At 53.9% G+C, this 17,077-nt stretch overlaps 1 protein-coding gene across 6 annotated transcripts in view; it reads right to left on the bottom strand.

Annotated features, from left to right (window-relative positions):
- Positions 1-17,077, bottom strand: part of NUDCD3 (NudC domain containing 3) — a 57,227-nt gene that overhangs the window by 5,165 nt on the left and 34,985 nt on the right. For 4 of the 6 annotated variants that reach the window (XR_009352763.1, XM_059170705.1, XM_059170704.1 and 1 more), the window contains exons 3-4: positions 16,519-16,651; positions 3,902-4,045 (exon numbers count right to left, since the gene is read on the bottom strand). Coding sequence is in view for 3 of the 6 variants with exons in the window: in XM_059170705.1 (XP_059026688.1) it covers positions 3,902-4,045; positions 16,519-16,651 (277 nt within the window). In the remaining 3 variants the exon portion in view is untranslated. Of the gene's footprint in view, positions 1-3,901; positions 4,046-4,541; positions 4,675-6,756; positions 6,828-6,940; positions 7,006-16,518; positions 16,652-17,077 lie in introns of all 6 variants that reach the window. The other 2 variants (XR_009352764.1, XR_009352765.1) reach the window with 2 other exon arrangements.

The following is a 17,077-nucleotide window of genomic DNA, read 5'->3' as shown; positions in this document are numbered from 1 at the left end:
ACAGAACCCAAGAGAAGCCCAGCATGACCTTTAAAAACACATTTCGAGATGAAACCAGCGGATGGTTCCAACACAAGCAATTCAGTGCGCTGAGCGCTCGGTGCGCAGCAAACACCGCCGCTGTCTGCTTCAGAACACCGTCCTCACCCTGAAAGGAGCCCTGCGCCACCGTGTCATCATGCTCCCCTCCCCCACCGTGCACACCAGGTGCCCTGCCCCCAGCTGCTTGCACTCAGCGGGTTATCCCCACGGTCTGTCCGCGCCACCCAGCGGCCACAGTCGCAGGCAGGAAGGGGCGCGCTGCTGTGGTGCTGGTTCATGGTTCCGTGCCCGAAGATGCCGCCATCCTTCCGTGTGCCCGTTTCCCAGTGTTTTCCTGAACAGCTGATCGGGAAGCGCCACGAGCACCAAAGGCCTTTAGGTGGACGGGTTTCCAGGCTTCCAGCGCTCGCCAAAACGCAGGGGTCCCCAAGCCCATAGCCGGAATGAATGTTGCACGCTCTGTGACCTTGCTGGCCGCCGAGGAGACAAGCAACAGGACAGCACTTCTCACCAGGAGACCGAGCGGGACAGAGGAAGGTGTGTGGGCAGCCCAGCCATGGTAAGTTAGAGTTGCGCAGGAACTGGTGGCCCCACACACGGGTGCAGGAGCACATCTGCTGGCACATGGCCAAAGACTACGGTGAGCCTGTAGCTCCGCTGCCGAGAACCGATCTTGAGGGGTCGACCTAAGTCATCTGAGAATGTGGGGGCACAGCCTGCACGCACACACTCGGGGTCCACAGAAGACACACGCTCGGCGAGTGCTAAGCCGGGCAGGGACCCGCCCTAGCAGAGGGGGGCCACCGGCACCACCTGGGGGGAAACAAGGACAGGGCGCCGGGGCGCCTCTGGGACAGCATGGCACGGGGGAGGCACTGACTCCACGTCTCCGAGCCGAGAAAGGAGCCTGCCTGAGAGGCAAGGAGCCTCGTTTAACATTCCTGAGTGTGGGAGGGAGGGAGGCAAGAGCTGTCATCCGGTTTTAGCTGCCACCCCTGCCTGCTGGGAAGCCTGCCAGGCGTGTCTGATGCACATCCACTCGGGGACGAGGGCCTCGCCCACTAGGAGGTCAGAGGCACGGGGGCCACAGACTCTGGGTCACCCTTCGTGGTCCATGTGGCCCTCAAGGCAGTTTTGCCCCTTGGGGCCCTGTATTCTCTGAGTCCAGAGGGCGGAAGTCCAGCAACGAGGTGTTGCCGAGCTGGGCTCCCTCCCGAGGTCTCCAGGGACAGGGGGCGGCTGCATCTCCCCAGCGTCTGCCTGTCTTCATGCCAGTCCTCCTGCACGCCCTCCTCTGTCCCCAGCCTCCCTCCTGTTCTCTCGTAAGGTCCCATTCGCAGATTCCAGGCTCTGGCAAGGACACTGGAGCTCGCTGCGGCCCGCTACAGCCCTTGGCCCTTGACATGTTCCTCAGCAGATCTGGTGCCCATCACAGGGCCTGGCCCTGAACCGTCAGCAACCTAGAGATGTCAGCGGATGGACCAACCAAGGCTCTCAACCTCATCCTAACGGTCAGAAACAGAGCTCCCATGCGGCTGACGGGACTACCAAAGCCAGGCAGTGCCAAGCGGAGCTGAGATTTGCAGCAGGTGTGGCAGCTCCACCGCCCGCCCCCAAGGCCCCAGGGACGTGGCACATGCTCCTGGCAGCAAAAGCAGTGAGGGTCTTCACGCGTCAGAGCAACGTGCTTGCTCAGCTGTGGTATCATCTCAGATATGTGACCCCAAACGCCACCAACAAATGAGCCACAAAGCCCAGAATATGGCCCATGGTCGGGAGGGGAGGCAGGGAGAAGCCCCACCTCCCACGGGCAGAACATACCCGCTCTGCCAGAGCTGTGATGACAGGCAAGCTCGGGGGGAGCACGGGCAAGTGGTGAGGCCCTTGCACACGCAGTGCCAGCTGCTGACAGTCAGGCTGCTCCAGGGCCTGCAGGAAGGAACCCGTCCAGCGCCCGTGCACCCGAGGGCTCCCACACAGTCAGCAGGGAACATTCCCAGAAGTCACATTCATGAGCAGGGCCAAGTGGCTTCTGCCCGCGGCCAGCTCCACCTGGCTGAACTTGCAAACTAGGAAGGCCAGTGGCAGCAGGACACCATGCAGGCAGACGGGAGGAAGGCCTCCCTCGGCCGCACAGGGGCTCCCCCCACCCCCTCCAGGGCACCCTGCAGCCACAGCCGGAGGCAGAGAGGGGGAGGAAGCAGGTGGGCTCTGGGGCAGGGGTCGGGCTCCGCCTCGGGCGAGTCACAACCCTGTGGTGCATCCGTGTCCCCGTCTGGGAGACGAGCTTCTGGGAAGTTAAACAGGCCCCAAATGTGCTCAGAAGTGGCAGTGGGGTGACAAGGAGCTCACCGTCTGCCATGAGCCATAGCTGTGTCCAGGCGCTTGCACGCAGAACGCAGAAAATGGCAACACGGCCGTGACGAAGTCACAAGTCATCTCTACCAGCCGAAGGCTGGACCAGATGAGCTCAGGGATCCCACAGCAGTAACAGACAGTACGCGGGCGGCGACCCTGACGGCCACCAGGGCAGCGGCCAGGAGCCTCAAGCACCAGCGAGCGTGCAGCCAGCCCACGTGTGCAGGGCTGCTGCTTCACACATCCTGGCAGTGGTGTCACGGCAGACCGCGTGCTGCTGGCTTCCTGGACGTGCTCCTCATGGGCGCACAGCGACCAGGTGCCCCTGGGCCTCCCTCAGGGGCACTGCCCGGGAGCTACTCCGCCCTGTCCGCGGGCAGCAGCACCCTGGATCTCAGCTCTCGTAGCTCCACTAGGATGGGTTGAGCCTTCGGCTGCTGGGAGGCTGGGGTGCGATGCTGAGGAGACCCTGACTTTACCTCCCATAGCCCCGTGAAGCACAAGGCAGGCCAGGCCTGTGCAAGCACTGTGCAGCCGGGAGGGCCCAGAGATACGACTGGCCACAGGGCCGGAACATGGGAACAGTTCAGGTGTACCGGGGGACACGGAGGCGTGGCGTGATGGCGAGAGGGGCAGAGCCCCAGGACGACAACTGTCCCACTCCCCCAGAGAGGAGCAGGGGCCCAGAGGGCAGGGCTGGGCACAAATCAAGGTTGAGAACAAGAGCAGGTGGACTTGGCCTGTGCCCATGACCTGGTGTCCTCATCACTCAGAGGGCCCCGTGAGCACTCCCCAGCACCCCTGCATGGCAGACCCTTCCCCACGGGCGCCCGGCCCGTGAACGTGAAACTGAAACTTCCCTTCCCTGCTTCCAGCGCATGTGAGGAGTGGGTCTGTGTGAAACCCTGAGGTTCTGTCATGGACCTGACCTGGTCTGTCCCTGACGAACTAAACCCTCTCAGCAGACTGCATGTGAGGCTCTAAGGAGGGGCACGAGGCCACCAAAGATGCCTGGAACGGGAGCACTAGAGCTCTCTGCTTGGCTTCTCCAGCCCCAAGGACGCAGGCCACTGAGCACCCCCGTCAAATGAGCTGTGTGAACCTGCCGGCTCCGCACTCTCCGGGAGGACGTCCGTGAAATTCGATCTGCCTTCCAATTTTTCACTCATTTGGTTCTGCCTCAGATGTAACCAGGTCGCAGGCGAGCGGAAGCCTCTGGGACTGAGGGGGCATCCCACGCAGGCACAGCCACACTCTGGGGGTGACCCCGCAGGAGCTCCGCTGTGGTCACCACGTGTGGCCACCATGGGGGGCAAGGATGGAGGACCAGGCACTTCACCTTAACATCGGCTCCACTCCAGAGAATCACCTGCTGGGGCCCCACAGGGCCGAGGCCAGCAAGGGCGCCCCCGAGCTGTGCCCCGGACAGCAAGAATCCAGGCCTCGCAGTGGTGCGGCCCCTACCCCCTCCCTGAGCTCCAGCACTGACACCCGCACTCACCAGGACGCACTTGCCAGGCTCCAAGCTCCACAGGGAGCTCTCAGTGTTGACCTTGTGCGTGAACTTCCCTTCCATGAGGACGTGCTCCCCATCCTCCTCCAGCACAGCCACCCGGATAGAGCTGCTGCTCAGGGCCACCGAGACCTGGAACCGAGCAGAAGGGAGTCACTCTGCTGGGACAGTGGCGCCCGGCACATTCCCAAGCAGAACCTGGCTGCAGACCACAGAGGAGCAGGAGGCAAGGCCATCCTGGGGGCCCACGGGCATTCTGGACAAAGAGCGTCCCACCCACCCAGCAGCACGGGAGCAGCCCGCACACCGCCAACTCCTTCAAGAGAATGTTAATGGAAGTTCTGTTTCAATATGCGCAATGACAATGCATGGAAAACTGCTGTTTTCCAAGGAAATCCCTTCTCCAAAGGGGAGACCAATGCCCATGGCGGAAAGCAAGCATGGCTGGTGCAGGTGTGGGGGTGCCTCCTACCCCCATCTTGCTGTCAGGCCTTGTCAGCAGGACAGCCCCGGAGGATGCCCAGGAGAGCCAAACCCCCACATGCCTGCCCGGTCTCCAGCCGTGAGCCACGGTGCCCTCCACCCCTGTTCTTGAAAAACCCAGCCTCTCAGTTCACCATCCTCTCACTGGGGACACTTGTCCTGGACAGTCTCTCCCCTCTTCCCCGTCATCTGTCTCCACAACCACACTGGGCCCTGCTGGGACCCTGGCTGGCAGCGTCCAAAGCTCGTGAACACCTGGAGGTCCGTCAGGTCAGTAACTGGAAGAGGAAAGAACGCAGAACTCGTCGCTACACCATTTCAATTCTTTGTAAACTCTAAAATGTGCGTCTGTACTGCAGAATCTTTTCATGACAGCGTCTGCAAAATGCGTGCATTACCCGAACAGACACTGGAAGGGAGAACTCAGGCCTATGGCAGGGGGCCTCCATCTGCTTTTGTTTGGAGACGACCCTCCCACATGGCTTGGTAAGTGCTCACTGAAAGTTCGTACGGCACTGAACAGAAACTCTCCAAGTTCTAGAGGGCTGGAGCTTAGCTCCCGCAGCCTAACTGCATTGCAAATGCCTTCCCGTGGAAGACGGGCCACGGAGGGCTGAGGCTCTGGAGTCGGCACCCTCAGGCGGCTCTCTGGCAAGACAGCAGGAGCTCCTCCTGGACTGAGCGGGCAGGGACGAAAGAGCTCCTATGGAGTGGAGTGACCCACGGCCCACACTGCGCCCAAACCCGGGGCAGGGGTGTCCTGTGGGCACAGCTGCCCCCTCACCCCACCTCTGCAGGTGTCCCGTTCACTTGGCTGGCTCTGCAAAGACATGGGCCCAACTGGCTTACTTGGCATCCCATGGCCAACTCAACAGCAGCCTGGCACACTCCCGGACGGTGTCCCTGACCATGAACTTCGATGTGCAGTGGAAGCGCCCCAGGAGCAAGCTCACTTTAATAAAATCCTCCCAGCCAACTTTACATAACACGGTAATTTCCAAATTTGGGCAAGCTTCTCACACTGCAAGGCTTGCACAACAGGGGATGAGCCAGAGCACCAAAGGGAACCCAGACAGGAGACGCTTCCAGTTCGAGATGTCACGCTGGGAAGGGTGATCGTGTGTGTCCCAGCCTCTGTGACCCACAGAAAAGACAGGAACAAGGCACAAAGAGAAAACCGCCCCCAGACAATGCAAGGGAGGAAGGAGGAAGAGGAAATGAGAAGACAAGGAAAAGAGCAGGGCCGGGCGAAGGGTCTGCTGGTCTGCATCTGAGAGCCTCAGCTGCAAGGGGCTTCTGGCTGGCAGTCAGCAGGTAGGGAGGACGGGAGCAGAGCCTCTCAGGATTAGCCCTGGGACAGCTATCGCAGCCCCGTTAGAAGGGACAGGACCCCACTGTGGTACAGACCAATGGGGGCTGTGCTCCAGAGACACCGACCAGCAGTCTGAGGGGACTGTGCAGGCAGTCGGCCCCATGTGCTGTAAGTAAGGCTAGCCAGTCGACCCCTCAGCTCTACTCTACTCTCAGCAGCCGTAGAGTAGCAGACCTCAGATACATAATGGAGAAACCATCAATACTCAAAAGAATGGAGAAGATATATTTTTTAATTAAAAAAAAAAAAAACAAAAAACTACCAGGGAATTAAGAAAGGCATTCTTGGGGCACCTGGGTGGCTGGGTGGGTTAAGCCTCTGCCTTCAGCTCAGGTCATGATCTCAGGGCCCTGGGATCGAGCCCCACATTGGGCTCTCTGCTTAGCAGGGAGCCTGCTTCCCCCCTCTCTCAACCTGCCTCTCTACCTGCCTCTCTGCCTACTTGTGCTCTCTCTTTATTAAAAAAAAAAAAAAAAAAAAAGAAAGAAAGAAAGAAAGAAAGGCACCCTTAAACCAGCAACATTATAAAACAAAGACTTAAAAAAAAAAAAAAAAAAAAAGACTACAGGATGAAAAGGAAAAAAGGAAATTCTAAACTATTTCCAGTATACATCCTCAGGGAGCAGGGAGGTGTGAGAGGTGTGACTATGGAACTAAAATGAAATATGAAACTAGAACAATCACATACACACACCACTTAGAATTAAATACACAAAGGCTAAAACAGAATCTCAAAAAATAAAAAAGACTGGAAAACAAAGTCAAAAAACATGAAGATAGAGACAAGGACCAATCCGGGCAGAGAGGGTGGGGAGGGTGGCAGGAAACCATCCAGCAAGACAATGCTCCCGAGTGGAGGAAAACGTGCCTTCGGACAAAAGCGCACCAAGAGCTGTGCAGAAGGACCAAAACACGATGCGCTCAGAACACCAAGAATCCGAACTACGGCCCTAAAAATTCCAAAGACCAGGGATAAAAGTTTACTCACAAGAACCTGAACAGGAGAGATCTCTAGAAACACCGGACACAGGACGACAGGCAGGCAATGCCTTCAATCTGCTAAGGGGAGAATATTTTTGAAGTTAGATTTGCATTCACACCCAAACCATGAAATATGGGGAAGTTTAAAATAACAATTTAAGACATTCAAGAATCCCTTACTTATAACGTACCTTGAAAAAGTTCCTTGAGGCAAAAGCCCAACAAAATGAGGGAAAAAACCAAACCAGAGGAAGACCTGGGGAGAAAAAGGCCAAAGGCACAAACGCCCATTAAGAAGGTCAGTGGGGGCCTAGACCTCCTGCACAGCATGGTGACAGCAGCTCACAACATGGTACCATGCATGCAGAAGCTGCTAAGAAAGAAGACTCTGACACTCTCATCGCACACACACAAAACTCTCCGTACAGTCACAAGTGTAACAAATCCTACCGTGGGGACCATTCTGCAATACAGATATCAAAGCCTTATGTTATACCCCAAAGCTAATACAGTGTTATAGGTCAATTATATCTTAATAAAACTGGGTGTGAAAGGAAGATCCAAAAGGGATCCAAAACACTGAATTTAATCTAGAAGTACAGTGAATGGAAGCTCCAGGATGGGAGCGATACAGCAGAACTGAAACACAACTGGTCCAGACTAGAATCAGAGGTGACAGGACTTCAGGACAAGCGATTCTAGACAAATACACTATACTAGTGAGTCTGGATGATTTGGACATTAAGACGAAAGGATACTATTTTTTACAAGTTAAAAAAGAAAGCAAGAAACACCAGGAAAACAAAAAGCTACCCAAGAAATTCCTGATCCAAAAATGAAAATAGTAGAGTAACACCTTCAAAAAAGCTCTCTTTCAAAAAAGCAACAAGAACATTGGCAAAAACTGTCAATATGTACTTTTTCTGAACTTTGGAAACTAACCAAAGGTTTGCAGGAACCTAGAGAGCATTTATTCATGAAAAACAAGCTTTATGACATTTTAACTTACCCCTAGATCCATTCTCACTCTCTAGCCCCTTGGTAATCCACATTCCCAGTACAGCCTGGCAGCCATAAGAGAGAGCACAAAAAACCTAGAGCTCCTTCAAAGCTTCATTCCCAAAGAACTGATGACTTGAGCTGTGGGATGGTTCCCTAGAAGACCCCACTTGTTAGGCTATTTTTAAATGGACTCAGAAAAGCATTTTTCCCCATGAAGTATTTGTTGAAAACAATTAGAGGTAAGTATTTTAACTTCACAGCTGACTGAAATAGTGAATAACAGCTGAGGCAAATAAAAAAAAAAGTTGTGGAATATCAGGTCCATGGAGATTCTGAAAACTTAGGACACATGAATGTGCAGACCATGTGTAGGCTTAGAAAAAGCCCTTCGGTGAGGTCCTAACCTCTCACCACTGGCCAACTTTGAGACTCAGCATACGCAAGTGGAGGCTAAGGCAAAATTTTCAACTGCCAGGCTAAGTGTTAAAGGCAGGCCCTAATATGTACGTGGAGTCCCTTAGGAGAGAAATTCACTGGTTCTAGGTGTTTAAACAAAGTCTGTCCAATCATTTGCTGATCACTAAGTTCACCAAGTAGAGACTTCACTGACCACACACAATAAAGAATACGGACTTTGGAAAATTAGTTCAGAACAGTCATCAAAGAAACCAAGAACAATCACATCAAGTACCAACAGCAACAAACCATGAGGAAAAGGGAGAATCTGAGTTCCAGAGTTGCCACGTTGTTATTTAAAATGCTAATTTTCAACAAAAAATGACAAGAGTCACTAAAATAAGAAAAGATAGCCCATACACATGAAACAAAAGCAAACAATAAAATCTGTCCCCAAGGAAGTCTAGCTCTGGACTTAGTAGAAAGTCTATAAATCAGCTATTGTAAATATACTCAAGAAACTAAAGAAAACCATGTGTAAATAACTAAAAGAAAGTAAGAGAATAGCATCTCATGAAGAATATCAATAAAGCAAGAGATACTACTTTTTTTTAGAAAAACCAAATATAAATTCTGGAATTTAAAAGCAACTGGGTAAAAAAACTGAAGCAGAAGTTCTACATGAGGGTCTCAAAAGTAAATCACAGCAGTCAGAAGAAAGAAATCGGGAAATCAGAAGTTCAGACAAATGAGATTACTCCATCTGAGGAACAGAAAAAATGAACAGAGCCTCAGAGACCCGAGGGACACACTAGGCACAATGCACACAACAGAGCCACAGAAAGGAAAGTGAAAGGGTAGAAATATATGAAAAAAATGACTGAAAACACACATTCATGAAGCTCAATGAATGCCAAGCAGGATAAATTCAAAGAGATCAATACCTAGATGATCAAAATCAAACTGTCAAAAAAGCTAAAGACAAGGAAAGAATCTTTGAAGTAGGATGAAAAGCAACTTCTCACACAGGAGGGCTCCTCAACAGGGTAACAGCGGATCTGGCCTGAGAAAGCACACGGGCCAGGGCGCCTGGGTGGCTCAGCTGGTGAAGCATCCGCCTTTGGCTCAGGTCATGACCCCATGTGAGGCTCCCTACCCAGCGGGGCGACTGCCCCATCTTCCTCTGTGCACCCCTGCTCCCCTCTAATGTTCTCCCTTTTTCTCTCTCAAATACATAAATAAATAAAATCTTGAAAGAAAGAGAGAGAAAAAAAAAAGAATGAAAAAAAAAAAAAAAAGGAAGGAGTGAGCCATGCAGGCTAGAAAGCAGCAGGCGGAGCAGTCAAAGGATGACAGGAAGGCACGTCAGCAAAGAATTCTGTATCAGGCAACACTATCCTTCAAAGATGAAGGAAAAATTGAGTACTGCAGATTTAAAAAACAAACAAACAACAACAACAACAAAACCCTGAGAGAATTCATCCCTAACAAGCCTATCTTTTCTTACATAACCCCTGCAAGAAACTAGAGAAAGTTCTTCAGACTGAAATGAAAGGACGCTAGATAGTAACTTGAATCCATATGAAGAACTAGAGTGTGCTGGTGAAGATAAATATAAAAGACAGGGTAAGTATACCTTGTGTTAACTCATTCTCTCCTATTTAATTTAAAACAACTGTACCCCAGGAACAGAGAACAGAAGTTATCATATAAAAGCCAATTCCGGGTACACATTAAAATTAAATCGTATTGATTTGAAACATGAAACAGATTGTAATCCCAGAGAAAATATTAAGACAATAACCAAAAAATATAGTTTAAAAAAAAAAAGATGAGAGAATTAAAATACTATCCAGGGTGCCTGGGTGCCTCAACCGGTTGGGACCTGGGTAGCTCAGTGGGTTAGAGCCTCTGCCTTAGGCTCAGGTCATGGCCCCGGGGTCCTGCACCAGGCTCCCTGTTCAGCGGGGAGCCTGCTTCCCTCTCTCTCCGCCTGCCTCTCTGCCTACTTGTGATCTCGGTCAAATAAATAAAATCTCCTAAAAAAAAAAAAAAAAAAAAGTGCCTAACTCTTGATTTCAGTTCAAAGCATGACCTCAGTGTCCTGGGATTGAGCCCCACTTGGGCTCCACACTCACAGGGAATCTGCTGGAGATGCTCTCTCTCCCTCTGCCCCTCCCTGGCATGCTCTCTCTCTCACTCTAAAAAAAAGAAAAAAAATCTTAAAAATCTTAAAAAGTAATAATAAAAATAAATAAAATACTACACTAGAAAACTGTTATTTAACATAAAAGAAACGAGGGGGGAAAAAAGAACAAAAATTTCAAAACTTACTACAAAGAAACAATCATCAAAACAGTGTGGCACCGGCATAAAGGCAGACGTACAGATCAACGGAATAGAATTTAAAATTCAGTAATAACCCTACAGATTCACAGTCAGCTGATTCTAAACAAGGGTGGCAAGACAACTCAGTGAGGGCAAGACTATCCCTTCTAATACATGCATCGGTGACAAATGGATACTGACATGCAAAGAATGAGGTTAGACAATTCCGTCAAACCCTGTCTAAAACTGAACTCAAAATTAATCAAAAATCTGTATGTAAGAGCTAAAACTATAAAACTCTTAGAAGAAAACAAAAATGTAAACATCCATGTCCTTGGATTAGCCAATGGTTTCTTAGATAAGCACGAGCAACCAAAAATAAATGAATAAATACATTATAGACCCTATCAAAACTAAAGATTCTCTTGTGCTTCAAAAAACACCATCTCTGGGACGCCTGGGTGGCTCAGTGGGTTAAAGCCTCCGCTTTCAGCTCACGTCATGATCCCAGGGTCCTGGGAACGAGTCCCGCATCGGGCTCTCTGCTTTGGCAGGGAGCCTGCTTCCTCTTCTCTCTCTCTCTGCCTGCATCTCTCCTACTTGTGATCTTTGTCTGTCAAATAAATAAATAAAATCTTTTAAAAACAACAACAACAAAAAAAAACCCCACCATCTCTTAAGAAAGTAAAAAGAGGAGCACCTGGGGGGCCCAGTCAGTGAAGCGTCCACCTTTGGCTCAGGTCAGTGATCCTGGGGTCCTGGGATCGAGCCCCATGTTGGGCTCCCTGCTCAGTGGGGAGCCTGCTTCTCCCTCTGCCCCCCACTTGGGCATGCTCTCCCTCTCTCTAAGTAAGTGAGTAAATAAGTAAATAAATAAATAAATAAATAAATAAATAAAATCCTTTAAAAAGAAGTAAAAACACAACTCATGGAGACGGAGAAAATACTTGTAAATTATCTAACAACAGTACAGTATTTATACTTAAAAAAAACTCTTAAAATTCAACAAAAAGACAATCCAATTTCTTAAAAAGTCAAAGGACTTGGGGCACCTGGGTGGCTCAGTGGGTTAAAGCCTCTGCCTTCGGCCCAGGTCATGATCCCGGAGTCCTGGGATCGAGCCCCACATCGGGCTGTCTGCTCAGCAGGGAGCCTGCTTCCTCCTCTCTCTCTGCCTGCCTCTCTGCCTACTTGTGATCTGTCAAATAAATAAGTAAAATCTTAAAAAAAAAAAAAAAAAGTCAAAGGACTTGAACAGACCTATTTTTTTAAAAGAAGATTTATTTATGGGGTGATGAGTGGCTCAGTCAGAGAAGCGTCTGCCTTCAGCTCAGGTCATGATCCTAGAATCCCGGGATCGAGTCTTGCATCAGGCTCCCTGCTCAGCACGGAGTCTGCTTCTCCCCCTCTTTCCCTCACTCCACTTGCACTGTCTCAAATAAATAAATAAATAAAATCTTAAAAAAAAAAATAGAAATACAAATAAAGATTTGTTTTAGAGAAAGAATGCAAGAAAGTGTGCATGTTTGAGTTGGGGGGAAGGGGGCAGAGAAAGAGGGAGGAAGAATCTCAGGCAGACCCCGCTGGGTGCTGAGCCCGACCAGGGCTCGACCCCACGACTCTGAGATCACAAGCTGAGCTGAAACCAAGAGTCAGACACTTAACAAACTGATAGACACAGGAGCCCCCCAAATAAAATTACAGGGCATTCGTCGTGTTGTTGCCTATAACGGCGGACGGAGGAAACAGCCTCAGTGCCAATCACCAGGGGACTCGGTCTGTGCCCAGCTTGCTGCCAGAAGGGACAGAGGCAGATGGGAGCCTGGGTGCGAGGGGCTGTGGGCTCAGGGCACCCGCGGGGTTCTGGCAGCCTGAGCAGGCCTGCTTCAAGCATGGGGACGTGGCAGCCGGTGCCAGAGCCCGGAGCCACCCAGCATGGCCCGCACTGGGAACGGGGGGCAGAAACATGTGATCGTGCTGGGGGCGGGGAGTGTGTGACAGCAGACGCTCCTACTTGGTCGCATGCATGTCATTTGCCAGAACGTCCCGGCAGCTCACACGTGATGCTGGGGTCTGGGCAGGCACTGGGAGAGGATAAGAGCGTGGGTGCAGGGGAGACACGCTCGGCCACCCGTGCCGGCGCTCTGCAGAGATGAACGTCCTGGGCGCCAGGTGCCACACACAGCAGACGGGAGCCCGGAGCCTCCGCGCCCAAGGCCGGCTCTCCCGACACCCTCCAGGATGGGAACTGGGGTTTGGAGCTTCCAGACAAACCCCACCTGCTGCCCTGAGCTCAGGGGAAAAGCAGTGCCATCCAAGACATGCCAGAAGCCTGAGCGCTATTCTGGAAGGTTCCTGCGAAGACACAGACGGCGTGAGGCACAGCTGTGAGCACCCCAGCTGGCAGGACGTCGCCCGCTGGCGAAGACCAGCCCCACCGCAGCAGGAAGCAGCGCGCTGAGGAGGACAGGAGCTGCCTGTCATTCGGCTACTCAGCCAGGACTCTGTAGCAACGCCATGACACTGTCCCCCGAAAGGCCGCAGGTAGACAGGCAGGGTCCCAGTCCCCACTCTGCCACTGTTCTACCAGACGGTCTGCGGTCTTGGCACCAGCCAGACAGGTTTAGAACCCCAGTCTCTGGGCTCCGGCATCCTGGCACTGCAATGCTAGGACTCGGTGCCAGACCAGGGTCCCACCCGGCCCCAGCTGACACGGGCGACACAGTGACTCCTGTGGTGACCACGCAGCTCCTTCTCCCCGTTCTGCACTGAGGACAGGGATGTCATTTTCCTCAGCAGAGTTGACCGCATCTCTCTCCCACACGAGACCAGTTTCACTGTGAGCTCTTCCCCGGGTCGCCAGCCGACAGGCTGCGGGACGCCTCCCGCACATGCTCTCTCCTGTCCGCCGCTGCCCCAGAACCCAGCCCGGAGAGGCGATGCTCTGCAGCTGCGGGGACGGGCGCAGGGACCCTTCCTGAGCACATGGTCTACCCCCTGCTGCCCCCACCCACCAGTGTGACTTCGTCCCCAAAAGGCCGCGACGACAGCTGCTGTCACAATGACATCTGACAGGTGCCACAGAAAAAACCCAAAAATAAACACTGCTCCCAGGTAGCTGTGACAGGCACCTCAGGGGAGAGCGGGAAGGCAGCCAGTCTGGAAGAATGCCGCGACTCAGAGGGAAAAACCCTGAGACCAGCAAAAGCCAAGACACACAAACGTATTCCCAAGTTTAAAGTGAGTCAAGGCAAAAGCGCCCAGATCAGGGGCACCTGGGTGGCTCAGTGGGTGAAGCCTCTGCCTTCAGCTCAGGTCATGATTCCAGGGTGCTGGGATCGAGCCCCACATCGGACTCTGCTCTGCAGGGAGCCTGCTTCCTCCTCTCTCCCTGTCTCTCTCTGCCTGCCTCTCTGCCCACTTGTGATCTCTGTCAAATAAATAAATAAAATCTTTAAAAAAAAAAAAAAAAAAAAAAGCTCAGATCACTGAAACAATGAGAGACCACAGAGTTTTAGGAGCAGGCTGCCACATGGGAGTAACTCAGAGACGAGATCCCGAGCGTTCTGGTCACAGGAGAGACTCCGCGCCCGTGCAAGGCGACAGGCGTCCGCCAGACTGGCCGCAGACCGGGATCGAATTGCTGAGTGGCATGTCTGACCCCAGCGCGTCAGCCGCATCCCAGCTAAGACCAGACGCAACGCTGACCTGACAGGACGGCCCTGAAGGAGGCGGTTTCCCGCACGTCAGACAGGGGGCCACCAGACAGGCTGGCAGCAGGCATCGCACGGATGCGGCCCCTCCGTGTGCCACCATCAGCACCAGGAGCGCGGCCAGCCCACGACACCTTCCCTGGGTCACTGTCCACCATGGCCTCCAGGGCGCACCCCAGGTGCCATTGGCAGGAAGGGGTCTGGCCCTGAGCCAGTGCAGACCACCCAGCTGCCAACAATCACCACCTGAGCCCCACGGCCGTCAGCTGCAGAGTGGCCATCTCGTCCGAGTCCTGGGGGCCACCACAGGCCCTGTCAATGTCTCCTGCAGGAACAAGCAAAGCCCAGGGCTGCCCTTGGTGAGAGTGAGGGTGCATCATCCCAGAGCTCAGGCCACCGGCATGGCAGGAAGGGTGGATGTGACCCCCGGGTACAATGGCCTGTCCCTTGGGCGACGTGGTAAAGGGCAGCAGGAACCCTGCGATACACGGCTCGTGGCAGAGCAGAGTCAGGAAGACACACTGCCATCACCAGCAAGTTCACCTCCTGGGCAAAAAGGACAGTGGGAGAGGTCAGGTCCCCTGAGTCTCCAGAACCAACAGAAAATCACTAGTTTTGGGGACGCCTGGGTGGCTCAGTTGGTTAGGCAGCTGCCTTCGGCTCAGGTCATGATCCCAGTGTCCTGGGATCGAGTCTCACATCGGGCTCCTTGCTCAGCGGGGAGCCTACTTCTCCCTCTGCCTCTGCCTGCCATTCTGTCTGCCTGTGCTCGCTCTCTCCCCCCCGCTCTGATAAATAAATAAAATCTTTAAAAAAAAAAAAAGAAAAAGAAAATCACTAGTTTTGGGCCAGGTCTGACAAAAGTTCTTTTGGAGAAGCTCCAGAGGCTCATGGATCGGTCAGGAGACAGGAAGTCAGCGAAGTCAGTAGCACATTTCATAGTTCCTTCACCTGTGCACTAAGCAACCCCACCAAAAAATGAGCCCTGAATCAACACCTGCCCCCATAAACCCTCAGAAAATGCCAGGCAAAGTGCTCCCCCAGGAAGGCCACCTGCACCAGCTGGCGTGACCTACCAGCACCAGAGGGGACAGGGTCAGCAGAGCCAGATCCTGTGCAGGTGACACAGAGTCGCCAGGTCTTGCTTTGGATCCCAAAGTCCACCTGATCGGGGTCACTGACCCTGGTGAGAGCTCCTCGAACAGGGTGGAAAGAGGGCTGAAGGGGGAAACGAGGGACAGTGCCATGACCGCCAGCCACATCTACACAGAGCCACGAAGCTCATGTAGCAGAACCGCTGCCTTCACCAGACACTGGCGGGAGGCAGACTCCCGCATGCAAGGCGGGCCCGTTCCAGGTAGAGCCTGGCAGTCCGGGGTCGGCACGCGGAGATGGGGAACTGGAGGGCCGCGCACCGCCCAGCCTGGTTCACACATATCCAGACCAGCAGAGGCCAGTGCCACTTCACGTGGCAGTTGTTTCCAGAAAACATACACGCAACTCACGCAGGAGCTCCGCTTCACGTGCTCTGGGACCTTCCCTTGGAAAGAAGCCAACGGGGCTGCTCGGACACATAGGAAAGCAGCATGAGCTTCGGAAGCGGACACCCCCTCGCCAACCACGGCCTCACACAGGCCACGGCCACCCAGACACGCTCCAGCGCGCTCTGTGTCCGGGCCAGGCCAGAGTGGCAGACATGGTAAGCTCCCAGTGTCAACTCGGGAGGTTGAGCGGGCGCTCGGCCTCACTGTCCCGCCTACGGAACATGGCAGGCGCCGCTCCCCTCACAGGCCGCAGGCTCGTGTGATGCCTGCAGCAAGGATGCACCCCAGCCGACGGGCATGAGAACACTCTCTGCTCACCCCGCTCCACAGACCACGTGGGGCTGTTCCCTTTAAAGTGAAGCCCATCTACTTAAAACGAGTAAACGCGTCTCCTGCTGAAAGATCACATTTCTACTCACACTTGCGAAGGTGGGGAGACCACCTTGAGCTGTGAGCGCCACCAGTCCATGGGGGATCCCCGCAGAGCCAGGACTGGGCGGCCACATGCCACTGCAGAGCCCAGGGGTCCCTGCTTGGGACATCACCTTCTCCCCGTGAGACGGGCCTAACGACCACCCTGAGTCCTCTGTAGCGCTTCCCGCGAAGACACCGTGCAAAGAATGACCCACGCACGGTACAGCAGTGGCCCCGAACTGCCCGCCACCAGGTACACCCACGCAGCATGGCAGGGCTGGTGGGCGCATCTGGAAGACAGGGTGGCCACCCCCGATGCCTGTGCCCAAAGAAAGAGGCCGCGCGGAGAAGCCGGAGGAGCCCCGTGGTTACCTGCCTGCCCTTCACCACGTGCTTGGGCACGGGCACCTTGAGCTCCAGATCGGTGTAGTCCTGCGACCAGGTGTAGTTCTCGCGCACGGCTCCGTTGTAGCTGTCAGGGTTTCTCTGGAACTGCTCCTGCCTCCTGCGGAAGAGTGACAGGTGAGATGCGCCCGGCCTCCGCCCCATGCCAGCGGCCCCAGCTGCATGCCGCCCGCGGGAGCGCCGCAGGCACCGACCGCACACCGTCTCCAGCTCCCGAGACGCTTCGCCCGAGAGGCACAGTTCCTGACCCTCCTACTCGGGCTTCCCAGAAAACCGCGGGGAACAAGAGACACCACAGAGAAGCCCCTGAGGGCAGCACCCTAGGGCTGGGGACAGCATCCGCAGCCACGGCCCACAGCATGCCGCGCCTGCGGGGCTTCCCAAAGCTCCCCGACCAGGCCCGTCGCTCACCAAAGGGCCGCAGTGACCAGTCCGGGCTCCTGCTTTCGCACCACCTGCTCAGCAGGGCCTCTCTTCACAGCACAACACAACCACCTCAGCCCGCGGCTGCTCAGCTCCCACCCTA

This window comes from Mustela lutreola, chromosome 4 (genome assembly GCF_030435805.1).
Source record: "Mustela lutreola isolate mMusLut2 chromosome 4, mMusLut2.pri, whole genome shotgun sequence".
NCBI lineage: Eukaryota > Metazoa > Chordata > Mammalia > Carnivora > Mustelidae > Mustela > Mustela lutreola.
The sequence above is the reverse complement of the archived record's forward strand: the minus strand, read 5'-3'. Positions and strand labels throughout refer to the sequence as shown.